Source organism: Moschus berezovskii, chromosome 20 (genome assembly GCF_049115385.1).
Source record: "Moschus berezovskii isolate FMDL1 chromosome 20, NW_MosBer_1.0, whole genome shotgun sequence".
In the NCBI taxonomy this organism is placed as follows: Eukaryota; Metazoa; Chordata; class Mammalia; order Artiodactyla; family Moschidae; genus Moschus; species Moschus berezovskii.
In genome coordinates this window covers 55,218,099-55,245,187 of record NC_142479.1, presented here as the reverse complement: position 1 = coordinate 55,245,187, position 27,089 = coordinate 55,218,099, and the positions used below count along the sequence as shown (strand labels likewise).

The 27,089-nt window shown below is 41.8% G+C and overlaps 1 protein-coding gene and 1 pseudogene across 6 annotated transcripts in view; one reads left to right on the top strand and one right to left on the bottom strand.

Moving 5' to 3' along the window:
* Nucleotides 1–73: 73 nt before the first annotated feature.
* Nucleotides 74–27,089, bottom strand: part of NBR1 (NBR1 autophagy cargo receptor) — a 29,796-nt gene continuing 2,780 nt past the window's right edge. For 2 of the 6 annotated variants that reach the window (XM_055407962.2, XM_055407961.2), the window contains exons 2-22: nt 25,218–25,328; nt 23,953–24,015; nt 23,218–23,236; nt 22,461–22,483; nt 15,532–15,726; nt 15,152–15,229; nt 14,448–14,662; nt 13,792–13,959; nt 13,158–13,367; nt 12,215–12,374; nt 11,831–12,121; nt 10,907–11,053; nt 10,337–10,412; nt 9,700–9,810; nt 9,278–9,442; nt 8,984–9,061; nt 7,426–7,843; nt 6,895–6,989; nt 6,200–6,257; nt 5,202–5,316; nt 74–1,829 (exon numbers count right to left, since the gene is read on the bottom strand). In XM_055407962.2, the coding sequence (XP_055263937.2) occupies nt 1,656–1,829; nt 5,202–5,316; nt 6,200–6,257; nt 6,895–6,989; nt 7,426–7,843; nt 8,984–9,061; nt 9,278–9,442; nt 9,700–9,810; nt 10,337–10,412; nt 10,907–11,053; nt 11,831–12,121; nt 12,215–12,374; nt 13,158–13,367; nt 13,792–13,959; nt 14,448–14,662; nt 15,152–15,229; nt 15,532–15,726; nt 22,461–22,483; nt 23,218–23,236; nt 23,953–24,015; nt 25,218–25,319 (2,961 nt within the window). In that variant the 5' untranslated portion in view covers nt 25,320–25,328 and the 3' untranslated portion in view covers nt 74–1,655. The remainder of the gene's footprint in view (nt 1,830–5,201; nt 5,317–6,199; nt 6,258–6,894; nt 6,990–7,425; nt 7,844–8,983; nt 9,062–9,277; nt 9,443–9,699; nt 9,811–10,336; nt 10,413–10,906; nt 11,054–11,830; nt 12,122–12,214; nt 12,375–13,157; nt 13,368–13,791; nt 13,960–14,447; nt 14,663–15,151; nt 15,230–15,531; nt 15,727–22,460; nt 22,484–23,217; nt 23,237–23,952; nt 24,016–25,217; nt 25,329–27,089) is intronic. The other 4 variants (XM_055407963.2, XM_055407964.2, XM_055407965.2 and 1 more) reach the window with 4 other exon arrangements.
* Nucleotides 17,543–18,182, top strand: LOC148774748 (thyroid transcription factor 1-associated protein 26 pseudogene; annotated as a pseudogene).

Genomic DNA, 27,089 nt, shown 5'->3' with positions numbered 1-27,089 from the left:
CAGCGGCCAGAACGTTTCTCAAGATCTTCAAGGGCCACGCGAGGTCCTGGACGAAGGTACCAGCCAGGGCAGGTAAAGAGTTTCAAAGTTTATTTCACCATTCTTTAAGCGGTTACGCACAAGTACAATGGGACAGACGACTGGACCCTTACAATACGACTCAGATGGTCAAGACATATCCCGTCCCAAATCAACCCAATTAATTACACACAACCGGCCGCTCAGCCTCTACCCAGAAGGCCCCATAAAAACGTTTTAAATAACGAACAGCCTGGTTGGCTCGCAGTCTGAATCCTGGCCTATTTAACAGCATTCAAGAGTTATACTGTAAATAAACATCATTATGGCTAATGATTACATCATCATTCATTGTAATACCAATCAGGTTATATAATACTATTTTATTATCCTTCCCCCTTCAGGCTGGGGGGGGGGTCAGATTTTTCTGTAAGCAATTTTTATGACTAAAATCTTTAAGTGTTTTTTGTTACCTCTTTACCAGCTGTACCCAAGACTCCCTTCTATAAACAGTGAGGACTTTGGACCTTTGTAAGCAAGCTCTTTCCCACTCACTTATCCTGGGGTTAAATTAAACCAAAACTTTTTTCTGTGAGTTTGTGCCCCATCCAAGTTTTGTAAAACATCAGTCTCTTTTTCCTGTTCTAAGTTCTCTTGAACAGATTTCAAACATTCAAGAGACATTCAGGACTTCCTGAATCCTATTTCAAAGCCTCATACCCACTCATCTGCCTGCTCCTGAATTTTACTGAGATTCACATAATAAAGTTCAGTTTTCTCATGTTTCTGTACAGCCCTTGCCCACTCTACTGTAAATAAGACCTGCCCCCTGACATAAAAAGGTAACTGTTAAATTTACTTTTTCCCTTAATAGAAGACTTTTTTTTCCTTCTTTATAGGATTAGCAAAATATTTCACACTACCTAAATTTTTTCCCTTAAATAAAATATAAATGTATGCAAAATTGCTACAATAGACACTGTTCAACAGGTGCTGGTGGGTTAATTAGCACACTCCCCGCTCCTTACTCAGAAGTGCAGAGACGCATCAGTGGGGTCTTTAGAAAACAACAGTGCTGATTACCGAGACTTGCAAAGAAATGACTTTCTACTTGAAATGGGAAGAGTAACAAAATTCCTATCACGTTCTAGGTGTCATTTTAATACCACATAGCTATTTAAGCTTGGGACAGGTTAGAGAAATTATGAGAATATTTCTGAAAAACAACTTCCAAGATTAATTCTTTTTAAAAACTGACAACAGATATCCTCATAAAAACATCCATGTTAAGCAAAGAAAAATACTCAACTTCAGTACAAGCAGAAAGAAAAATGGTTCTATAGGAAGTTTAAGTTATACTCTTCAGTGCACTAAAACAGAGAAGGGAGCTTTATCCAAATCAATTGAAAAATGCTCTTCCTACAATTCACCTAATGTCTACCGTGAAAATTTAAGTTCTGATTTTTGATTTGCTCCAAAAAATACTGCAATGGCAGGTACTGTCTTGATAGTTCAATGATGAGCTCTATTGTAGATTCTTCGGATTAAAAAATAAGCAAGGGTCTCTACCCTATGCCCCAACAGAATAAAGATCATCTCTGAGCAGCAGGCAAAGTTATTTAATATGAGGTCACTCCTCAGTAGCGGTGGCTGTACCAGTCGTTGTTGTTGACCTGAAGGAGTTCTGTCACCACCTGCAGGATGTTGTAATTGTGTTTCTTCAGCAGCCTTAGGTTCAACTGCCTGTCACAGAATCCCATTTCAAAGAGATGGGCCATCAGGGCTGCTGTCTGATCTTCAGAAACTATTGGCTGTGTAGAGTCAAGAAAAGCAGAAAAACAGTTTCTGTAAAAATCTGTATTATTTTGTTGAGTAATTCTAATCTTTCCAGATTTATTCAAAACACTAGGTAATTAGGTGCAAGACTATGGCACTCCTGTCCACTCAATACCAATGGGTCTTCTGAGGGGATAAGAAGGACTGGGAAAACTCTATTTTGGATGAGGTATGTTTGTATCCCAAACCAGGTAACAAATGAACTGTCTTTAGAATTAGATGAAGGAAGAGATGCAAACACACTCTGGAAACCCTGTGAAGATAAAGGTGATCATGATGATGGGCCAAGGAGAAGAAGAGCTGTTACTGGAAAAAAGTCTGGGAAATCAGATATGCAAAGGAGCTGGACCTGAAACTGCTCAGGAAATGATATCCTGGGCATCCTTCTTGGCTTTTTTTTTTTAAAAAAAAATAAAGAATAGCAATTCTTTATTACTAATTTACTTAATATTTTACTTTCCTCTTTGGGCCAAGCCCTGTGGTGAACTCATAACCTTCCTAAATCCTCACCCTCTTATCATTTACTTAATAGCTGTGTTGAGTACCAATTTTCTTATTAAAAAAAAAAAGGGAGACACGGGTTAGCTAGTATTTTGCAGGGTGGTTGAGTGGATTAAAGCTCAACATTCAGAAAACTAAGATCATAGCATCCTCTCACATCACTTTATGGCAAATAGATGGGGAAACAGTGGAAACTGTGGCTGACTTTATTTTTTTGGGCTCCAAAATCACTGCAGATGGTGACAGTAGCCATGAAATTAAGACACTTACTCCTTGGAAGGAAAGTTATGATCAACCTAGACAGCATATTAAAAAGCAGAGACATTACTTTGCCAACAAAGGTCCGTCTAGTCAAGGCTATGGTTTTTCCAGTAGTCATGTATGGATGTGAGAGTTGCACTATAAAGAAAGCTGAGTGCCGAAGAATTGATGCTTTTGAACTGTGGTGTTAGAGAAGACTCTTGAGAGTCCCTTGGACTGCAAGGAGATCCAACCAGTCCATCCTAAAGGAGATCAGTCCGGAATATTCATTGGAAGGACAGATGCTGAAGCTGAAACTCCAATTTTGGCCACCTGATGTGAAGAACTGACTCATTTGAAAAGACCCTGATGCTGGGAAAGATTGAAAGCGAGAGAAGGGGACGACAGAGGATGAGATGGTTGGATGGCATCACTGACTCAATGGACATGAGTCTGAGTAAACTCCGGGAGTTGGTGAAGGACAGGGAGGCCTGGCATGCTTCAGTCCATAGGGTCACAAAGTGTCGGACACAACTGAGCAACTGAACTGAATGGATTAAGAAAAGAAAACATGTCAATGTGTTGAGCACTGTCTCTGGTATTTCTCTCTTTTACTGTTCCCTTCTATTTCACAGTAAGTTACCCATCCTTCTTTCCAGGTTAATCCTTCTGTATGAACTTTACTTTGTATCTCATTACCTCTCGTCACCTTGGAAATATTTTTCTACTAATTGACCTCTCTCATTGATTGTTAACCTCCTTTGCTACTGGCTCACCTTTAAAAATGTCTCCCTCTGCCTTACATGTCCCAGCTTTCACTCTCCTTTCCCCTTTGTATAGTCCAGCTATTTGAAAGCGAGACACAGTTGTACTCTTAAAGTCCTCCCTGCTCCTTCACACTCCTCTGCGGTACCTGACACTGCTGGCCATGCCCTCCTCATTAAAACTCCCTTCCCTAAGCACCAGCGTAGAACTCCCTTCCCTTCCTCATCCTCCTCCTAGTTCTCAGTCCTCTCTGCAGAGCCCTCCTTCTTTCCATGATCCTTAGAGGCTGCTCCTTCCTTTATCCATTCTTCCTGGAAAATTTTATCTGTGGCTCCTGTTATATTTTGTACATAAATGACTTCATTTCCAGGCCAACTTCTTTTCTCTGTAATTCAAATGTATAAATCCAACTATACTCTGGATAATTTGACCTGGGTGTGTCTCAAATTCAACACCACCCCAAAACCGACCTGATTTTTCTTTCCCTCCTGCCCAAATATACCCTTCTTATATATCCCCTCTTAAAGAATGTTAACACTGACTGTCTAAACCAGAAACTTTTATCCTTGACTTCTTTCTAGCCTCATGGCCTCCAAGTTCTGCCATTTCTATTTCTCTTCTACCCCTCTTTTCTTCTTCCACGTGGATTCTCAGCTGGATTTCTTAAGGCTCCCTCAGCCTCCACACTATGGAGGAGTGGAGTGATCTTACAAAGAACAAATCTGATCATGTTAATTACTTCCCTAAAATCCTTCAGAGGCTGCCCACGGGTCCTAAAATAAAATCCAAATCACTTAACACAGCAACCCACCTACATCACTGGTCTTTTCTCTTCTTTCTCTTCTCAGAACAAATTTACCATCCAGGCTCACATTTTCAGATCTCTTTACTGGCTACTCTCTATGTCTGCCCTTTCTGACTCTGACTCCTGGCAAAAACTTTTAGGATGACTTCAGGCATCATCTACTAGGAAGCCTTCCTGTGCTGCACTATGGGGCCAATATCAGACTGAGGTGTTCCACCGGTCCCACCACTTTGGGCAGGGACTGGTGTCTGATTCCTCTTGTAGCACTACCACCTGGGAGAGCGCCACACACATACTAGGTCTGCAACACACATTAGGTCTTTTTTCTTTCCTCCCTTAACTTAGCCAAAGTCATTTAAGTGGAAAGTGGCCAAGTCTTTGTGTGTTAATCAAAGACTAAGTTTTGTGATACATATATCCAATGGAATTACTCAGCCATAAAAAGGAACGAATTTGAGGCAGTTCTAGTATATGTGCTGCCGAAGCAAGCACTGAGGCAGTTCTAGAGAGATGGATGAACCTAGAGCCTGTTATCTGGAGTGAAGTAAGTCAGAAAGAGGAAAACAAATATCGTATATTAACACATATATGTGGAATCTAGAAAGATGGTACTGATGAACCTATTTGTAGCGCAGGAATAGAGAGGCAGACATAGAGAACAGACTTGTGGAAGGAGAGGGTGAGACAAATTGAGAGAAGCATTGAAACATATATGTTATCATATGTAAGAAACATACATAGCTAGTGGGAAGCTGCTGTATAGCACAGGTCTGACAACATAGAGGGGTAGGATGGGGTGGGGGAATGGGAGGGAGGTTCAAGAGAGAGGGGACATACATGTACTTATGGCTGATTCTCGGCTGCTATATAGCAGAATCTAACACATATTGTAAAACAATTATCCTCCCATTAAAAGAAGACTAAACTTAAAGCTCATGCTTTCTATGATGACATGCGACTCCCTCCAGCCCAGGCAGATACCATTGTTTTCACTAATGACTTGGATAAGGTTCAGGAAAATAAAACCTACACTGACCTGTGCGGTGACTGGTGGTCCAGCAAATAAGGCCTTGTACGCAGAGGCAGCAACGGACAAAGCCCCCTTCACCAGTCCTCCAGCAATGCTGTTCCCATGGTGGTGGTGGTGGTGCCTGAGGAGGAAAGCCAAATTATCTCCCTGCTGCTGCTGCTGCTGCTGCTAAGTCACTTCAGTCGTGTCCGACTCTGTGTGACCCCATAGACGGAAGCCCACCAGGCTCCCCCGTCCCTGGGATTCTCCAGGCAAGAACACTGGAGTGGCTTGCCATTGCCTTCTCCGAATTATCTCCCTAAGAAACACTAATTATTATCTTCCTACAAGATAATCTAGGCTCTCATCCTGGAAAGGAAATGAGATTTCCTGGAGAAAAAAAAATCAAATGTAAAATGTGTGACTGTTTTCCTATCAGTTTTACAGTTACAAATCTAGGTCCAATGTAGGGCTCAGTTCTTACTGCTACAAGATATGGGCACTGCAGAAAACACGTCACTCTGGTTAGCATGCCAGCTTTCAGCCCCAGTGGAAAGTTAATGTGGTCAAGGGCGCAGTGAGGTACTGGCAGCATGTCTGCTCAGTTACCATCTCAGAGGAAACACCTCCCAAAGGAAATGTGATTTTCTGCACACTGTGTACCGGGAGGGGCCCAACTTGACACTGCTTTGAGACGATTAGGAGCAAAGAGGCAGGTTTGTCTAAGAACAAGTTACGAGATGCACAATGGGCTGGACCTTCCTGCCCTCCTGTTACTAAGCAGGAACTGAACCTAAGGGCGCTTCTTCCTGGTCTGGACTGGAAACACTCTTAAACATCAACATTAGCCCTCTGCTCAGGGTTGCTCATGAGCTTCAGGAGAAATAAGAACAAGAAGGGATGATGGCGCTCCTCTGTCACTCTCAGGAGGGGGCATGTGCTCTGAGAGGCTTGTGTAAGCAGGGGTAACACTAGGACATCCACCTGCTTCTGAAGAAGAGGCTGCACAGGCAAGGTCCAGTTACCTTGAGTGGTCATAGCTCTTCGGTCTGCTGTTTACAAGTCCTGATGAGCCTCTGAGCTCTAAAAGCAAAAGAGCTGTTGGTTAGATGCAGCATCTAGAAATGCCTGGGATTTCCTAACTCCCAGCAGGGCTATTTCTGAGGCAGGTAACAGTCTGATCACAACATTTCAAGTCTTTGATTTTCTGGCTGCACTACATGCCATGTGGGCTCTTAGTTCCTTGATCAGAGATTCAACCTGTGCCCCCTGCATTGGATGCAGAGTCTTAAATCATTGGGTTGCCAGCAAAGTCCAGGTTTTGTTTTTTGAGGAAGAGAGGGAAGCCACTTTGAGGGTCTACTCACAACTCCAAGGTGCTATTCTCTTTATTTTGTAGATGAGGAAACAGACCTTCAGGTATTATCAACCTGCTGAGCCACTGCAAGGTGACACAGTAAGGAAAGGTAGAGCGGGGGCTGAACCTAGACTGGGCTGGTTCCAAAACCTGTGTTCTCTCCACTACAGCACAATGCCAGCTTCTATGGGGTCTCATCTAATAAATATTAAGCTAGAAGATAGAACAAAAACAGGAGGAGGGAGGAGCACAGAGAAAGTCAAAGGGCAAGTTTCGCAAAACTGCCAAGAACCACAGAGTGCCTACTTATACCTGGTTTCCATGAGAAAAGAGCACAGAGAGAAAGCTCAGGCAGGTCATTACCTCCTCTGATCTGACCAGGGACTGAAGAAACTTCTGGTATGATAACTGGTAAATCCACTCCTGGGGAACCATGATGCTGTGCACAGGGAGGATTCCTTTCAGAAAGACACAATATTGAAAGTAAGTTGAGAAGGCAACTCCGGTAATGGTGGAAAAACAGCAAACAGGGCACAGCAGGGCTAGATTCTCTACAGAGGCTTCACACTGCTGATCCAGAGCACATCTAGGGATCAGGTAGGAAGGGCTCACTCTTCTGTTTTCCTCTTCAGCCACAGTCAAGCTAGAAAGACTGGCTGCAGTCTGGTTACTCCCCTGCTAATTACTCAGCTAATTAAGGTTAACAAAAGCAAGTATTTCTTTAAATCCAGGATCCACAAATATTGGGAAGTACAACTTTTATTCATCAGACTTTACTATGGGAAATCACCATTTCCCCCGCTGACAGAGAAACAGGTTTTGAGATCAGGTTGAGTCCTCTCTCTTTATTCCACCTCTGAAGGACAGCCCAGCAGAGTGGGGTACAAATGGTACCTGGGCAGCTGTGGTGGAGGCCCCACCACCTCTGGGGTTAGGGGCACTGTGTCCAGAGTCTGTGAGGTCATAAGGATGTCATTGATGTTGTGCCCCTGTGGCTGATTCTCCCCTCCAGGGGGTCTCTCCCCAGTCTCGACTGGTTCCTGCCCAGCCTCAATCCCAGGCTCGCCTTCAGCCCCTCGCTCCAGGCCTGGCTGTGAGAGTGCAGAGCTGTACATGGAGTCCCCCAGGGGGCGGCTGGTGTCAAAGCACTCAGGCAGGATGATGATATAGTCCTCTGAAGAAGCAGAGGACTGACTCCGAACTTCATCTTTGAGCTCATCCTCTTCCTCCACAACAGCCTCTTCTTCAGCAATTTGGACAATCTCCTCCCTCTCGTCTGCAAGTGGTCCCTCTTCAGGTGAGACAAATTTCACTAAAGGGTGAAAGCATCCAATTTTAAGGTACAAGCTAAAAACAGTCCCTCGTGCTTACCCTACCCTATACCAAGCCGTGTGGGTCATGAGCTATAATTAGGAAAGCCAGAGGAAAGGGACAAACCAGAGGGCCATATTCAAAGTCTGAAGCTGCAAAGAACCAAAGTTCATAAAAACAAGGTCAGCAGAAACAATAAAGCTTCTGAGAACACTATGAACCTTAAAACAAGGAGGCCCCTTTCCTTTTCTCTTTAGGTGACAGTTAACATAATTGTCAGAGCAACCCCAAGGACTATACAATTCATGGAATTCTCCAGAACACTGTGGAGTAGGTAGCCTTTCCCTTATTCCAGGGGATCTTCCCAACCCAGGGATTGAACCCAGGTCTCCCACATTGCAGGTGGATTCTTTACCAGCTGAACCACAAGGGAAGACCAAGCATACTGGAGTGGGTAGTCTATCCCTTCTCCAGGGGATCTTCCTGACCCAGGAATCGAACCAGGGTCTCCTGCATTGCAGGCGGATTCTTTACCAACTGAGCTATCAGATAAGCACCTAACATACTGGGATGGTTTCAAATCGAAACTGCTAAACTAGCTAACAGTGCTATGAGAAGAGAAAACATCTGGTGCTAAGTACGGCAGGACTATATGACTACTTTTGACTCCTTGCCTCCTCTTCTTTGCAAAGTAAGGAGTAGTCATGACAGAAAACTGGCAAAACATGGATGAGTTAAGAAAAAAAATAACAACAAACTACCGATAATCTTATTGAGACAACTACTGTGAACATTTTGGTTTAAGTCCTTTTAGACTTTGTTTAGACTTTTGTTATCCATTTGTACTCAAGTGTGCGTGTGGAAATATATATTTTTTAAATACATAGTTTTAAAGTTTGAGTGTTTGAATAGTATCTGAAATACATGAAATTGGTTCTGCCTATCTGACCTCTAGAAATTCTGCCACAAAGAAATTTATTACAGCAGAATTTAACCCTGAGAAACTTCAGCTTGGTGCTCCTGCTTCTGCCCACTATTTCCTGACTGCTGCCCTTGGAGAAATGAGACGACAACTCAGCTGCTGGGGGTGGGGGTGGGAGGGCAGGGGAGGGTTCTCTGCTGAGGGGCTCCATCCACTTACAAGAAGACTCCTTACTGCAGAACCCCGGCAGCACAGTTGGCTGCTGTTCCTCTGTGGCGTGCAGCTGTAATTCTGCCCCTGGGAAAGTGCAGAAATGAATTAGGGAGCTGCTTTGCTCCTGATGCACATGTAGAGTCTAAACGAACCACCGTGATCCACACTCTAACAAAGATTCCCCTGTCTCCACTCTCGGTAAAGAAGAGCACTTCTACCTGCTCAGGTCTGGCAATCACAAGTCAGGCGTCACCCCAATGGGCAGGTGGGGTAGGGTCCGGGAATTTCAGGGACACTCACTCTGCGGGGACTTCTGTCTCCAAGGAGGTTTGTGATCCGGGGCGGCATCCAACGTAAGGGATCGGATGACAGTCTCACACACGAACTGGGTCCCACTCAAATCATCTTCTGGTTCCTCCATGGAAGAAACGTTCTCAGCCTCTTTCTTTACTGACACTGTGGAATCTGGAAAGGACAGAACTTTTGTCTGCACTTGGTGTTTCAAGTGTTGCAGAGCTTTCTCCAGTCATGTCCCATTGCTGATACGATGCCAAGGAATAGCTGCTGTCTGTGCTATGTGAAGGTAAGGAGACTTCAAAAAATCAGATCCTATGGAAAACCCATTCACACACCAAGGTAAGGTTAGTAGAAGGTATGGATAACAACCAGGTACGGTATGGAAGGGGAAGATGCAAATGCTTTACAAATATTTAACCCCTTACCAGTAAGTGCTTTAAATCCCGCCCCTTCACTCTCTTCCTGTATCTGCCCCAAGCCTGGTTTCTCTATTAAAGGACTGTCATGTGGCAGAGGAGACATGCAGGGAGTCATATCTGGAGAATGAAGACAGGAGAACCATCAACCAAGAAAAAGCATCGCATCATCAATACTCAGTGTCCAGAAGCAGCAGCTTCTAGGTTTACTGCCTCCTGCAGAGCTAAAATAAACCCAGGTACGCTTCAAGGCCTATTGTAAAGAATTCCTCCAGACCATCAGGTACACAAGTATCTCAGACAGGTCAATCAACACAGGAAGGATCACGAACAGCTGCTTGGCTCTGGAAGACCATGGCCAAGACACAGCACCATGAATGTAAAGTAAACAGGGACACAAACACCTGGAGAGAAATGGAGAAGAGGGTCCCTTCGTGGTGGGGAAACTCTGTACAGGCTGGTATTGTTGCCTCTGACAGACAACAGGGAAATGAAGGAAAATGGGCCCATGGGTGCAGCTTTAATATCACATTGTGGGAGAAATCCTTGCCTCCTAATATCTCAGAATGACACAGTAACTTCCAGAGTCGGGGGGCAGTACTAGTGGGTCTGTTAATAAACAAGGTGGACCAAGTGACATTCTTACCCACAGGAGTGTTGTGGGGCACTCTCTCCAATTCTTGGACGATATTTATATCCAAAAGCTCAAAGGACAGCAGGTCCTGAAAAAAAAAAAAGGGGAGGCGGGGAGGCATGTTAGGCTACTTGCAACACATGTTAGAGCCATGTTTTGTGTTAAAGGCTATTGAGCTCCACATCATCCTAGATTCAACTTTTGTTCAAATTCATGCCTCATCTCAGTCAAGTGAGAACATGAAGAGTTAAATGGGAACCAAACATTCAAATAGCCATTGGGAGGAGAGAGAGCAGACGCAGTGGGGGTGAAGGTGAACCAATTAGGCAGAAAGAAGAGGCAGCGAAGGGGAAGTTGTGGGAAGCACAAGATAAGTTCCCAATTCAAAGAGGAAACATTTAGTTTAGAAACTTGCTTCCATTGGGGATGATCTTCTCATTTGATGCATCTCACTAGATTAGAGTGGGTCTATCTCTAACTTCCTGAGCACCACTGATGGCTCTACCACCTTCCCTTCAACAAGTTAAGAACTTGTTCCCCAGGGGCTTCTGTCCCTTCCCCTCAAAATGCTCAATCTTCCACCTGGGCAGTCAGAAGATCCACAGATGGAATGTAGAGCTCCCTCTTGCTGGCAGCATTCTTTGCCTTCTGTGGGATGCGGGTTCCTGTCCCTTCTGTCTGCTCAGTTGTTTCACCAGGAAGAATTTCTTCTTTAGCCAGAAAAGCTTCCTATGGAGAGAAACAAATGGGACACATTTTCGGCCCTCAACAGAACTCAAAAAGCAAGTTGACGGCTGCCTACCAAAAATCAAATGCACTGTATGTAGTAAAACTTTTTGTTTTGATATAATTTCACACTTTTCTATAAAAAAAGCTGCAAAAAGAGTACAGAGAGTTTACTAATTACCCCCTTTATCTAGCTTCCCCTAGTGACAGTAACTTGATTAACCATAAATAGTCAAAACCAGGACATTACCACTGGGTAACTTAAATTTAAGCAGTAAATAGGGAAGTTGCCTTAAAACAACATGCACAGGACTTCCCTGGTGGTCCACTGGTTAAGAATTTGCCTGCTAATACAGGGGACACAGGTATGATCCCTAGTCTGGGAAGAACCCACGTGCCGTGGAGCACTAAGCTGGTGCACTCCTGAAGCCCATGCTCCACAACAAGAGAAGTCATTGCAGTGAGAAGCCTGTGCACCGCAATGAAGCGTAGCCCCCACTCACTGCACTAGTGAAAGCCTGTGCAGCATTGATGAGCCAGTGCAGTCAAAAACAAATAAATAAACAACAACAAGAAAAATCTAAAAGAAAACTGTGCACCGAGTAACAACCAGGGTTAAGCGCTGAGGGACACCTGCACTCAGATCTGAAGGACACACAAAGCCCCACAAGACTAGGCCCAATATAAGCATACTGATGTGTTTGGTGGGGAGGGGAGAAGCTGGCCTTTCCAGGTTCCTGGAGGACCCACCATCTGTGAATAGGCCCTTCCAATGCTCACCTCTTGCTGGCAGGTGAGATCATCACCTCTGCTTGAGCTGATCATGCTCTTTTCACTGTTATCCGGGCTCTCTGAGGAGGGAAAAGGATCCACTATGATGCTGCACCAGACCCGAGGCCCGAACTGCTGGCCTTTGTGAGAAAGACGCCAATGGGAAGTGTATGTTCCCTCCAAGCTTGGCGCAATGAACTCCACAGACACGACTCCCACATGGCCAGCCTTTAGGCAGGGAACCAAAACATCCTTCTTTTCGGTAGAAGCCAAAGTCAGGTTTCCCCACATGAATTTGAGCTGAAAAGAATAGTAACAAGAGAAATAAAGTTTGTCAGTTAAACACTCTGCCATCTCAACCACTTCACAGTCACACTTTGTGGGGAAAACTACCTTTGTGTCTGTGCTCCACTTGACATTTCCTGTATTTTTCATCCTCCAGTGTTTGATAAACTTGGTTCCTGGCTGGAGGTGAGTCCCATCAGGCAAATTCTCATCCACAAACGCTGCACTGAGCGTTGGCATAACTGGGGCACAGGGTTGCAGAGGCAGCCTGAACAGAAATTTAGATATTTAATTACTTGTGTTGGGTGTGATGTATTCTGAATATCCAATATGTGGTTCAATATGCAGGCCGTGACCCTGGAGGGCATACTAGTGCGTTTGCTTTATAATGGGAATTCCCTTACAGTCCAGTGGTTAGAATTCATTGCTTTCACTGCTGAGGGCCTGGGTTCAATCCCTGGTCTGGGAACTAAGACCCCGCAAGCTTCATGTGATGCAGCCAAAAAACCCTCCAACAACAAGAACAAACTACTAACATTTTTAAAGAAAACAAGCCGACCCAAGGAATTCCCTGGCAGTCTAGTGGTTAGGACTCCGTGCTTCCACTGTAGGGAGTACGGGTCTGATCACTGGTCAGTGGACTAAGATCCTACCTGCCATATGGCACAGTTGAAAGAACAAAACAAGGGGACCTGACTTCTAAGTTAAAAAGCTATGGTGAGGATAATGGAAAGGGTCCATAAATACCACAACTAGAGTTGGGCTCTTAAAACATTTGTTCCTTTTGCTTCAAATCCTGACTCCCTCCAGTGAAGAGAAATTACACCAGTTTCTCAACCTTATTGGTTTCTGTTTTTCTGAAGAAGGCAACAAAGTAAGTGTCAAAGATGACTAGCAAACCACCGTTTAGGAACACTAAGATCAGAAAATGGGGAGTTTTAAGGGTATGAGTGTTAGGAGTTAGCAATAATAAATAAGACAGAAGTTGGCTTAAGTTCCAGTTTTAGAGCTGAGCCTAAAGCTCTGGCTCCCGCCCTGGCCCTGGGCTTACATTAGGGTGTTTGACTGCAGCAGGCTCTCAGGTCGGCCCAAAGGAGACTTGGGGTTCTGCAGCCCATGAAGCGAATTCCATAGATGAATCTTCCTGTGGAGTTTAAGCTGCTTTTTAAGTTCCTTGACCTCTGCTTTACGCTGTTTCTTCTCAGCCCGCAACCTTTGCTTTTCTGCTTTAAGAAAGTTCTTATCAACTTGCTTCTGGAGCCTGTGAGATTTAAAAAAAAAAAAAGTCTTAAAAAACAAATCTCACAAATAAACCTTGAAGGTATTCTGAGCCACCTGTGTTCTTCATCAGCGTCTGCTTCTAGTTTAGTTTCTTAATTTCTGCAGTTCTGGTTTCCATCTCATTAGCTCTGGATAATTATCCCTGTCACACCACATCAACTGGAAGGGAGCTGGAACTAAGGAGACTCTTCAGTCTTTTTTTTGGCTGTGCCACACAGCTCGTGGGAGCTCAGTTCCTCAACCAGGGATCAAACCTGTGTTCCCTGCAATGGATGCGCAGAGTCCTAACCACTGGACTGACCACAAAGGAAGTCCAGGAGGCTATTTAGTTTTGTGATCCCACCCTGTCACCAAAACCAAGAAACCAACCAGAGAACAAACACCCCACATATATATGGTTTTACCTGGCCTGTTCCAGAGCAGCAGGAAGACGAGGAGTAGAGAACCTCGAGTGAGAAAACGGTTCAGAGGAACCCACAACAGGTTTCCGCAACTTCAGCAGGACATGGTTGGAGTCATGGGCATACGGCCCCGATTCACAATCTTCGCAGATATTGTAGGATGGGCAGAGGCTGTGAGGAAAGGAATGGCACAGTGGGAAGTACCTGAGGTCAGGAGATACGGACCCAGACTTCCATATATTTGCTCTATCACCACTGAGGTGGGAACCTTAGCATGCCACCCACACATGCCATGTCTCAATCCTCATGAATAAAATGAAGATAGTAACATTTCACCTATACCTGTTTCAAAGGACAATCTATGCGATGAAAGATATGAAAGTGTTTGGAATAGGGAGACAACCCTTAGGGATCCAATTTTGTTTTGGGGAACTTAATTTTGTCTGGCTCTCTCAATTCAAATGTACACCTGAACACAGCAATCTAATTACCCACTCTTCAAATAGTTACTTTCTCTTGTAGGTGAAGAGTAGCTTGTTTTCAATACAGAGCTGATGTGTCTGATGCTCAGAGTAAGGACACCCTCTACCCCCCAGAACATTAGAACCTCCCGCTCTGAGGTCTACTAAGGGGTGTTCATTCCCAAGCTACTGTTTTACCTGCACTGGTAGCGCACACCCACGATACTCCTTTGGCAGCTGCTACAAGCAATATGCCAGCTGAACTGGTTTTCTGGCAAAAACAGTGTTTCCTCTGAAACAGGCATTGAAACTTCTGAGGGACAGGAACCTAAGGATGGATTCTGGAGGACAAGCTTCTCATGTAATTTCTGTTCAAGCTTTTCAACCGTTTCTTTAACCACTTGCTCTCTGAACTAGAATACAGAAAAGGTGAGGGGCGGGGGTAGGGTGGGAATTCTCTCAGTTCCAAGACTGGAAAAAGGCACGAAAATATAAAATAAACCTGAAACCTCACTATCTCTGGTATAAGAACACAATAATCAGATAACAGATACAGAACAAATGGACAGAAACATAGCAAAAAAAAAGGTCCAATCCTTCCACAGCTAAAGTGGCTTCAGAGCAAATATCAAGAAGCCCTTTGATAAGTAAATTTCTAACACTTCCTTCTCAAGCACAGAAATTGTCTCTTTCCCTTACATCCTTAAACTCCCTTTTCTAGTACATCACTGCAAAAGCCGGGAACTTTCTTGACTGGAACTGCTGTAGTTTGGAAATTATTAGCTACCATTCTTCGTTCACCTGTACCAGAAGCAGCGGCCCTCTGGAGCTAGCTTTCTAATTCTTCAACAATCCATCTGTGCGAACACTGCTGCTAAACCCAAGCTGGAAAGAACACTCACTGTCTCTAGGTAGCTTGTGAACCAGTCAGGGGGCTTGTCTTGAGGCGGGTCTGGATTACGTGGAGCAGGTGGAAGCTGCTGCAAGTAAACACAAATCCAAAATACTTTTTTCCTTCCGTTTAAAGTAATTGTCCTATAATGTATTTTGAGGTTTCTTTTGTCAAATAACGTACAGTTTTAAAAAATTAGCATGAAAAAGTATAAGAAAAACGTCACCCTATTCATGGTCCTCTCTAGAAGTAATCAGTTACCAGTTCAAAAAGTCAGACAGAGATGGTCACAATTAATTCCCAAACCACTGAAGAATAGCTCAAATCTTAGACCAGAGACAATGAAACACAGGTCAGAAAAATCAGAGAGACAGGTCGTTCCCTTCGTACCTGTGTTGAAGGATCCTCTGGGGTCTTCATGTCTGACCCCAAGACTCTCACCAGTGAAGAATAATGTGCGAGTGGCTTCTTTCCTGTCCTAGCAACTGATCGTTTTTCTGTTCCAATGGGGGGTGGGGCTCCTTCGACAACACGATAGCCTTCATGGACTTGCATCTGCAGTTGGTTTCCTTGCTTAACTGCCATCTGAGAGCATAAGTTATGAAATAAAAACAATATCATGTGATTCTTTTCCTAAATAAAAATTCAAAGAAACAAAAACAGAAAAGTTATGGGGACATTTGCTGGAAAATATCACAATTTATGCTTCTTTATATATCTGTAATATTCCAAGACTATACCTATTCCTCAAAATGGTTTCTTTCTTTTTGGGGGATGGAGGGAGCGTTTTTTCAAACTTTATTATGAAAAATTTCAAATATACACAAAAGTAGGAGTAGTAGTGTGATAAATCCCCAAGGATTCATGCTTTTTAAAATTAAGTCAAATGACAAATATGCTAATGCTCAGCCTACTGTTTCTTTGCCAAGAATGTTAACTAGGAATGGTTTTGTTAAAAACGAAGTTTTTAGTGTAGCTCTTCATTAGGTGAGATGTTTTGTTTAACTGGGTTGTTTAATTTTTTAAAATTTAAGTGTAATTGACATAACATTAGTTTCAGGTGGACTATGTAACGATTCGATGTTGGAATACATTGTGAAATGATCACCACCTTTGTCCAGTTACCATCTGTTAACTGGTTTATAATGTAGGACTCCATTTACGGATTCTAGTCTCAACTTTCGGAGAAGGCAATGGCAAGCCACTCCAGTACTCTTGCCTAGAAAATCCCATGGACGGAGGAGCCTGGTAGGCTGCAGTCCATGGGGTCACTAAGAGTCAGGCACGACTCAGTGACTTCACTTTTCACTTTCACACATTGGAGAAGGAAATGGCAACCCACTCCAGTGTTCTTGCCTGGAGAATCCCAGGGATGGGTGAGCCTAGAGGGCTGCCATCTATGGGGTCGCACAGAGTCAGACATGACTGAAGTGACTTAGCAGCAGCAGCAGCAGTCTCAACTTTCGGAGAAGGCAATGGCAAGCCACTCCAGTACTCTTGCCTAGAAAATCCCACGGATGGAGGAGCCTGGTAGGCTGCAGTCCGTGGGGTCGCTAAGGGTTGGACACGACTGAGCGACTTCACTTTCACTTTTCACTTTCACACACTGGAGAAGGAAATGGCAACCCACTCCAGTGTTCTTGCCTGGAGAATCCCAGGGATGGGGGAGCCTGGTGGGCTTCCGTCTATGGGGTCACACAGAGTCGGACACGACTGAAGTGACTTAGCAGCAGCAGCAGCAGCAGTCTCAACTTTACAAAAGTCAATTCTAAGACTCGGAAAAGTTAAACTTACATCCCATAGTTAAGTCTTTACCTTCCCACTAAGAATAGTATTTTGGGAAGCATGTTTAAGTGGTCAACTCTTTTTGAAGAGAATCTTCTCAACACTCTATTTTTAAAAATTCTACTTCAAGGAGCATTTGAGGTTTTAAGAGGGTACTCCAGCATCCAAGGAGAGATTAAGGATCAAGTCTGTGGGAGCACTTGTTAACCAGTGACAAGAACTGTTCTTTATCTATTTTCACACATTAGATTTCTTAAGATTCCACTTAGAAACAGCATTCTGTGGCCAAAATATCTGAAAGCTCTTATCTTAGGTCAGGGATCAGCAAAATTTCTTTTTTTCTTTAATTGAAGTATAGTGGATTTATAATGACTCAGGTCAGATGTAGAGCAAAGTGATTGCAATACATATACACACACACTTTTTCAAGTTTCTTGTCCATAATAGGTTATTACAAGACATTTAATATAGTTCCACGTGCTATACAGGAGGTTCTTGTTGTTCAACAAACTTTCTTAAAGGCCCACATAATAAATATTTTAGGCTTGTAGGCCATTTAGTTCCTGCTATAACTACTCAACTGCCATTGTGGCACAAAGGTAGCCAGAGACAAAACATGATGAACGGGCATGACTGTGTTCTAATAAAACTTTAAATATGTGGCCAGGGTGAGGTCAGCAGCAAGGTGGTGAACAAGGAGTTTGGGGACATATGGCAAATGAGTTTTACCCATCGGATTCAGAAATAAGAACCTGAAACAGAAAACGTGGTGACCTAACTACCAATCATCTATAGGCCTCTGTGGGGAAAGTTCATAAGGAAGTTACCTTCCAAGGGAAAGCTTTACATTTTGAAGAAAACTAAAAAGTCAGCAACATGTAAGAGATTGTTATGGCAGGAGATGAAGACTTAAACCTCACAGGAATCTCAATTCACAGATTTATATCATGATCATTTGAAATATCTCTAATTAGCTAAAGAGGAAAGATTCAGGAAGCAACCTAGAGAAGTAACCAGTCCTTGTCAAAACTAGAAGTTGAACATCCTTTGTCAGAAGAATGAGTAGATCAGTATTTGCTAGAACAATGTAGTACTAGTCAGGCTTTGTCTGAAGAACTCTGAACTTTGAGCAGTCTCAGCCAGAACAATGTAGCATAAGAGTAAACTCTCCTGCTATTCCAAAGAAAAATATTAATAAAAAGAAAACATCATACCAAAAAACACAGGAAAAGGGGCTTCCCTGGTACAATGGATAAGAATCTGCCTGCCAATGCATAGGACACAGGATCAATCCCTGGTCCGGGAAGATCCCACATGCCACGGGGCAACAAAGCCTGTGTGCCACAACTACCGTGCCCACATGCCTAGAGCCTGTGCACTGCAACAAAAGAAGCCACTGCAATGAGAAGCCTGTGCAACCAAGAGTAGCCCCCTGCAAACAGAGCCAGCCCCCATGCAGCAACAAAACCCCAGTGCAACCAAAAAACAATAATTTAAAAAATAATCTTAAAAAAGCACAGGAAGAATGTGAACAAGGTAACCGTGCTATTAAAGAACAAGAATTAGGAGGAAATAAGAGAGAAGCAGCTCTGAGGCTTTACTAAAAAGGCCAGTATTATCTTTTTTTTTTGCTGCACCATGCAGCTTATAGGATCTTAGTTCCCTAACCAGATAACCCGTGCCCTCCATGGTGAAAGCTCAGAGTCCTAACCACTGGACCACTCGGGAATTTCCACCAGTACTTTCTGGTGAAAAGGATTAAGATATCTGTTGGCTACTGAATTTGGGTATGTACTATCCCTCCTGACACTGAACTAAATTTGTCAACAGAAACTGGATTGCTAAGCTATACTGAAAATGTTCAAATACTGTTTTTATAAAAAGACACTGTATCTAAATACTCTACATAATTCCTTCCTTTCACTTTTTATTTTTGTCCAAGTTGCAGGGCATGTGGGATCTTAGTTCCTCATCAAGGGATTGAACATGTGCCCCCTCCTTCAGAAGTGTGGAGGCTTAACCACTGGACCTTCAGAAAGTCCCTCCTTTCTTTTTTTAACTGAGGTAGGGTTGAATTATAATACTATATGCTTTCAGGTATATAACCTAGTAATTTATAATTTTTAAAGATCATATTCCATTTATAGTTATGATAAAATATGATACGGCTAAATTCTCCATTCCTTGTAGCTTATTTATATGTAATAATTTGCATCTTTAAATCCTCTACCCCTTTCTTGTCCTTCCATACTGGTAACCATTAGTTCGTTTTCTGTATCGGTCAGTTTGTTTCTTTTGTTATATTCACATTTTACTTTTTAGATTCCACATATATGATAACATACAATATCTGCCTTTCTCTTCCTGAACTATTTCACTAAGCTATATCCACGTTGTTGTAAATGGCAAAACTTCATTCTTTTTTATGGTTGACTAGTATTGCTGGACTTCCCTAGTGGTTCAGCGATATCCACCTGCCAATGCAGGAGCTGTTCGTTCAATCCCTGGGTCAGGAAGATCCCTCGGAGGAAATGGCAACCCACTCCAGTATTCTTGCCTGGGAAATCTAATGGACAGAGGAGCCTGAAAGGTTACAATCCATGGGGTTGCAAAAGAGTCAGACGTGACTTAGTAACTAAACAACAACTAACTGTGTGGGTGTGTATACACATCTTTATCCATTCATCTATTGATGGACACTTGGGTTGCTTCCATATTTAGACTACTATAAATAATGCTGCTGTGAATATTGGGTGCATACATCTTTTCAAATTAGTATCTTCATTTCCTTTGGATATATAATCAGGAGTAAAATTGCTGGGTCATACAGTAGTTGTATTTTTAGTTTCTTGAGGAACATCCAAACGGTTTTTCACAGTGGCCACATCAAATTTACATACCCACCAATAGTGTACAAGTGTTCTCTTTTCTCCACAGCCCTGTCATCATTTGTTATTTGTGACCCTGCTGATGACAGCCACTCTGACAGGCGTGAGGTGATCTGTTTCTTTTTTATTTACCTCTGAAGGAAGGCTGGTCTGGAGAACTGAAAGAACCTTTTAGTTGACTGACAGGTATAATACTTTTGTCATTTAAATTCAGATGAAATACAACATTCAGAAAAAATTTTAAATAATATATATATATTTAGAAAAGGCAGAGGAACCAGAGATCAAATTGCCAACATCTGCTGGATCATCGAAAAAACAAGCAAGTTCCAGAAAAACATCTACTTCTGCTTTATTGACTACACCAAACCTTTGACTGTGTGGATCACAACAAACTGTGGAAAATTCTTAAAGAGATGGGAATAGCAGACCACCTTACCTGCCTCCTGAGATATCTTTATGAAGGTCAAGAAGCAACAGTTAGAACTGGATATGGAACAACAGAGAAATTGGGAAAGGAGTACGTCTAGGTGACATACACTGTCACTCTGCTTATTTAACTTATATGCAGAGTATATCATGCGAAATGCTGGGCTGGATGAAGCATAAGCTGGAATCACGATTGCCGGGAGAAGTATCAATAACCTCAGATATGCAGATGACACCACCCTCATGGCAGAAAGTGAAGAACTAAACCTCTTGATCAAAGTGAAAGAGTGAAAAAGTTGGCTTAAAACTCAACATTCAGGAAGCTAAGATCATGGAATCCAGTTCCATCACTTCATGGCAAACAGATAAGAAAACAATGGAAACAGTGATTCACTTATTTTTTGAGGCTCCAAAATCACTGCAGATGGTGACTGCAGTCATAAAATTAAAAGATGCTTGCTCCTTGGAAGAAAAGCTATGATAAACCTAGACAGCATATTAAAAAGCAAAGACATTACTTTGCTGACAACGGTCCGTCTAGTCAATGGTTTTTCCAGTAGTCATGTATAGATTTCAAAGTTGGATCATAAAGAAAACTGAGCACCAAAGAATTGATGCCTTTGAACTGTGGTATTAGAGAAGACTCTTGAAGAGTCCCTTGGACTGCAAGGAGATCCAACCAGTCCATCCTAAAGAAAATCAGTCCAGAATATATATTGGAAGGACTGATGCTAAAACTCCAATACTTTGGCCACCTGATGCAAAGAACTGATTCACTGGAGAAGACCCCAGCACTGGGAAAGACTGAAGGCAGGAGGAGACGACAGAGGATGAAATGGTTGGATGGCATCACCGACTTGATGGACATGAGTTTGAGTAAGCTCCGGGAATTGGTGATGGACAGGGAAGCCTGGGGTGCTGCAGTCCATGGTTACAAAGCACTGGACACGACAGAACGACTGAACTGACACGTGCGCACACACGCGCACACCCCTTACCAGGTACAGTTTGTCAACTCCTATTCTAGGCCAGAAACCAAGAAGCTTTTTCTAAAATAATAGGTAGAGTCTGTGAAAAACACTGCTCAAGAAACAACTATAGTGAAACTGTGTCAAAATATAAATATAGGATTTTAAGTATTATATAGTAATTATGTAAAAACTATGCATATAAAAGAAGTCTTGCTCCCTAGGGCAAGACAGGCTTATATAAATTCTAGACTCCTGATATCCAAGATTTCTGACTGAATAGGTAAAATAGTGAATGTGGGAAAGGTAGAGGAATTCTGAAGTTTTAAAAAGATCTTTTTAGTGAAACTACTGTAGATCCTGGGAATTGGGAAATCAAAAAGCTGGAAGAGTTGAAGAACAATAAAGGAATGTTAGGGAACATCATGTGAGAACAGCTTAAAAGCAAAAAGCAAACAGGAAGATTGCATGAAAACTGAGGCAGAGAGAAATTACGAAGCATGAGAAATTCTTAACACAGACAGATATTTCAACTACGAGAAACCAGGAGAGGACATGGATATCTAAAACCAAGAGACTGGCTGGGAAATAAAGATTTCTCAGTAAAAAAACAAGAAAAAATTGGCTAAATTTTTGAAACAAGTGGCACCCAGAACAGCAGTTTTGACCATAAACTGGAAAGGGTAAATAAATCCAGCTACTGATTTAAAAAAAAAATGTTTGCCTTTCCCTTCTTCTCTCCCTAGACCAAAAGTGATTATGGAAAATGATTTAATCTGGATTAGAAGTTCAAAAAGGATAGTCAATGAAAGGTCAGCTTAGCACACCTTAAATAAGTGACCTTGAGGAATGCTCTAATTGATCATTGACAAACAAGATGGTATTTGTAACTGCATGGTTACACCTTAAATTCTTCCACATTATAGTGTAATATTCTACAGGCAACAAAGTGAAGGAAGGAGATGAAAAGTGTAAACCAGAAAGCATCAATCCAGAGTTTTTTGAATTCTGAAATGCCAAGATGGTGGCTTCAAGATCAGCAATGAGATGCCATGATCATCAGAAAGAATCTTTACATTAAGATGTACCTTTTGCTGTGTGGTATGCCAAACTCCTCCCAGTCTCCCTAAAAATGGGTTTTGCTGTGTTTAGTCATTAGTTTCTCCCCACTGCTAACAGAATTCAGGCTCAAGTTTTAGTCCATAAATATTTTTTTAATTATTTGAAAATAAGACGAAATAATCATTACCTTAAGTGCTTCTTCATATTCTCCTAAAAGGACAAAAATACATACTGTGATTTTTTTTTTTTAACCAGCCCAAAAGATTCAATTAAGCACAGTAAATTCTTACTTTTAAAATTCTTAGCTTTCAATTGTTATATACAAACAGCTACTACCTTTTAGCTGACAAACTCCCTTCTCATGCTGTCATAAATAGAAGCTACTTGCAGATTAGTTCTCCCACTTAAATCCTTCTCTCTTTGCTACCGGAGCCTTCCAATTACAAAAACTCAATCCAGTTCCCTTACACTAGGCTTAACGAATCTCAGGACTCAAGGAAGTTCAAGGATAATGTTAACACTATCATTTCAGCCAGTTAAAAATATAACATTGTTCCTATGGAAAATGCACCCATGTTCTGAACAACCATCTTATTTATACATGGACTTTAACACATATACCAAATCAAGGAAAAAGCAATACCAGGATAACAAGTTAAATGTGTTGAACTGGGAAGTGTATTTTCAAAAGATTAGCATCTTAAATATAAGAGAACCTCTCATTAAAGAGGTCCTTTGGGTCCAATAAGGGTACCAACCTACACACAAAAATTGCTAAAAAATAAAGATTTTCCATGAATCTAATGCCCATGGGTAAATGAGTACATTTATCCCAAATTCTACTCTAATACTGCAACAAGATTTGAGTGTAAACGGAAAGACCAATGCCCATGAGCAGATTAAGATTTTTAAATAAAGCTCAATAGGTTTTCGTAGGGACTCACCTTGACTGTTGATGGATACCTGTAAGGAAGAAAAAGCAACAGTGAATTATAAGCTTCTCATCAACTGAGCAATTCAGCATATCCAGCCTCACAGGACAGATGTAAAATCTCAGGTTAGGGGTTCCACTTTTTCAGTACCTGAACTAACTGTGAATAATTAATTTTATTGCTTAACTATTACATCTACCTTTATTTCAGGTACACTGAGAAGCAGCATGGTATAGTGGCTAGGAGCCTGGGCTCTGGAGCCAGAAAGGATGAAGTACATATATCAGAGGGTATGAGTGGTACACTACTTCACTACTTCCAAGCTTTTGCTCCTTTAGGCAAGGTTACTGAAACTCTCTGTGCCTCAGTTTCCTCATAAGTATCATCATCTGATGATGATAATAGTGTATACACTATTAGTACTGTTGTTAGTGTAACACGTTAGAACCACTAAATGAGGGTTTGCCATTATTTTTTATTATATAAACTAAATAGCAGCTTGTGATATAGTTGAATATAAGATCCCTATGTAGTTTTAAAAGTTATCTCTCAGATTTTCTTCTTCAACACTGCTTTCCTATTTCTCAACTCCATTTCAGATGCCACAAGTTGGCTTAGAACATGCAATTATCAAATATATTTAAACTCCTACACAAATGAGATAAACAGTATTCTGATATTTTTGACCACCACATCCCTCTTGAGAAATAAGATCCTTACTCTCATGGGTACTATAATATACTTTACCTCTTCGTTTTCCTCATCCAAGTATTTTATTTGAATAGTGTTCAGATCAAATGAAACTTTTACCTGCAAATAAAATGTGCACACCATATGATCAAGTTATCAAAAAGGCAGGTTGCAATAGAACCCTAGAAATCGTAATATAAAGGATGGACAGGGACTGTCCTGGTGGTTCAGTGGCTAAGATTCCATGCTCCCAATGTAGGGGACCTGGGTTTGATCCCTGGTCAGGGAACTAGATCCCACATGCCGCAACTAAGAGTACATACAGTGCTGTTAACACTGATTACTCCCAAAGAGGCTGAAATAGTGGGTGAAGGATGAGGGGAGTGGAGGGACATTAATCTTTTCATTATATATGTTTGGATTGTTTTATTTCTTGTAACAGGCACGTATTATACTTTTATAATTTAAAATTTACCATAAAGAAAAAAGGCAAGCTGTCAGCTCATTTAACTAATAGGAAAAGAAAGATAGCTGTTTTTGATTTTCAGATCATTTGACAAACAAGATCCAACTTTCTGGATAACCATTTGTGCAGGCAGTATAAATAAATATAAAGAAATCTCTCCTGGAAGACAGAGGACTAGATCAGATCATCTTTTGAGGTCTCCCCACCATGTCTCACCATAACACATAACCTGGTAAAAGTAGGTTTTTAACCAAAGAGTTACATTAGACAAACACAGTTACACAGGAAGTAAAACATTCACTACCGCAAATCAAACAAAAACAGAACAAAGGGCAAACCTAGAGGAGGAAAGGCACTACCAATAACAACAAAATGAGCTGCTGTGTAAACATCTGTAGCAGTTTTCCTGCTCAACTCTGAGACACTCATCCTTTTGACCTCCCAATAAAAGCAACTGATCAGATCTTGAGAAACACAAATTGTATCTTTGGTGGTTCAAAACCCACAGTAACCTATCTGCTCTCAATCAAGAGAACGTTAACCTGAGGCCTGGTTAGGGTAGAGCCCACACCAATTCATTCCTTAGGCTGTATCGACAAGGAAAGAATTTGTAAGTCCTATTTTTCTTAAAAAAAAAAATAGTTTTACCTTTCCTTTCTAAACTCTTCAAGATGACTTTGTTTCCTCTACCAGGTACATCTATATGAATGAACCCGTGACAAAAATTATTTTCCAAAAGGCTCAGAAATGGTAAATATGACAGACTTTACAGCTAAAAAGCATGGCTAAAAATAAGTACTTTGGGGGAAAATATGCCTGCTTAAAGGATGAAGAAACAAAACAAAATAACACTCACCATAGCTTCCACATCAGCCCAAGTTGTATTTTCTGGGTCAGAAACTAGAAAGCTTTGAGTTTCATTTTTAAAAGTCACATTTAGTGTAACCTGTGGTTCCATGTTGTGGGGCTAGAGAAGACAGGATGGGTGAGGGAGAGAAACCACATTAGACAGCGTTCTGTAAATGCATAAACATTCAGTCAGCTAATATCTGCGAGGACCTAATATGGGCTAGGCTATTAAAAGACGCTTACTCTTTGGAAGGAAAGTTATGACCAGCCTAGATAGCATATTAAAAAGCAGAGACATTACTTTGCCAACCAAGGTCCGTCTAGTCAAGGCTATGGCTTTTCCCGTGGTCATGTATGGATGTGAGAGTTGGACTGTGAAGAAAGCTGATGGCCGAAGAATTGATGCTTTTGAACTGTGGTGCTGGAGAAGACTCTTGAGAGTCCCTTGGACTGCAAGGAGATCCAACCAGTCCATTCTAGAGGAGATCAATCCTGGGTGTTCATTGGAAGGACTTATGCTAAAGCTGAAACTCCAATACTTTGGCCACCTCATGCGACGAGTTGACTCACTGGAAAAGACTCTGATGCTGGGAGCGACAGGGGGTAGGAGGAGACGGGGACGACAGAGAATGAGGTGGCTGGATGGCATCACCGACTCGATGCACATGAGTTTGAGTGAACTCCGGGAGTTGGTGATGGACAGGGAGGCCTGGCGTGCTGTGGTTCATGGGGTCGCTAAGTCGGACACGACTGAGCGACTGAACTGAACTGAGGAGGACACAGCAGTGGATGAGAAGATAATGTCCCTGCTCTTCTGCTATTTACAGTCTAGTAGGTGGTTTAAAACAAATCTCACTGCCATATGTTTGCAAAGAGAATGTAAATTTTGGTCACGTTCCTAGAAATCATCTAACATTTGTAAAATCCTTTGGATTTTATGAACTTTATGATGACTGCTTAATTAAACAGATACCTGCTGTTACATATCTACTAGTAGGATACCAAGATTAGTAAGAGCAGGACTCTACTCTTGGGGAATTTCTATTCCTAAAGCTTGAAGGAAATGTTCTAATACATTTTTCTTGGAAAAGACGCCTTTTCCTAAACTGAGCAACCTAGGTTCTCTATTAGATCTATTTTAACAATTTAGAGGCTGAAACGCTAGCCAAGAAACTACACAGGCATAGCACTCAACACCCTTTATTCAAGTTCATTTTGGTTTTTTTTGGCAGTCTACTTTTTTCTTTTATGGAGAATTTCAAATATACATAAAAGAATAGTGATGATCTAACTATAATGACCAGCTCAAAGTTACCCTCATTTCATCTATACTCTTCCATACCCCCAATATGGATTGACTACAGTCAACTAACGTTTAAAATCTATCATAGGAAAATTTAAACCTTTACAAGAGAGATTAATATACAATGAACCCTGAAAGACCCATCGACTGTCTTCATAATTACCATCAACTCAGGACTAATCTTGTTATAGCAATGCTTTTTCCCTACCAAATTATTTTATTGTTTTTATTTCTTGGCCACATCGTGCCACATGCAGGATCTCAGCTCCCCAACCAGGGATCAAACCTCTGTCTCCTGCATTGGGAGTGTGGAGTCTTAACCACTGGACTGCCAGGGAAGTCCTTCTACTGGATTATTTGACAGCCGTCATTTTATCCATAAAATAATTGAGGGTTTTACCTCTCAAAAATAAGAATTTTACTTACAAATTGTTAATTGTTTTTTATGACTTTATAAAAAAGTTTAAATCTAAACGTAAGTTGTAAAAGAACAACCTTTTCATGTTTCATGTTTTTTTAAAAACATATTCATTAATGAATCCTGACGAAGCATCTACAGATTCAATTCTACTCCAG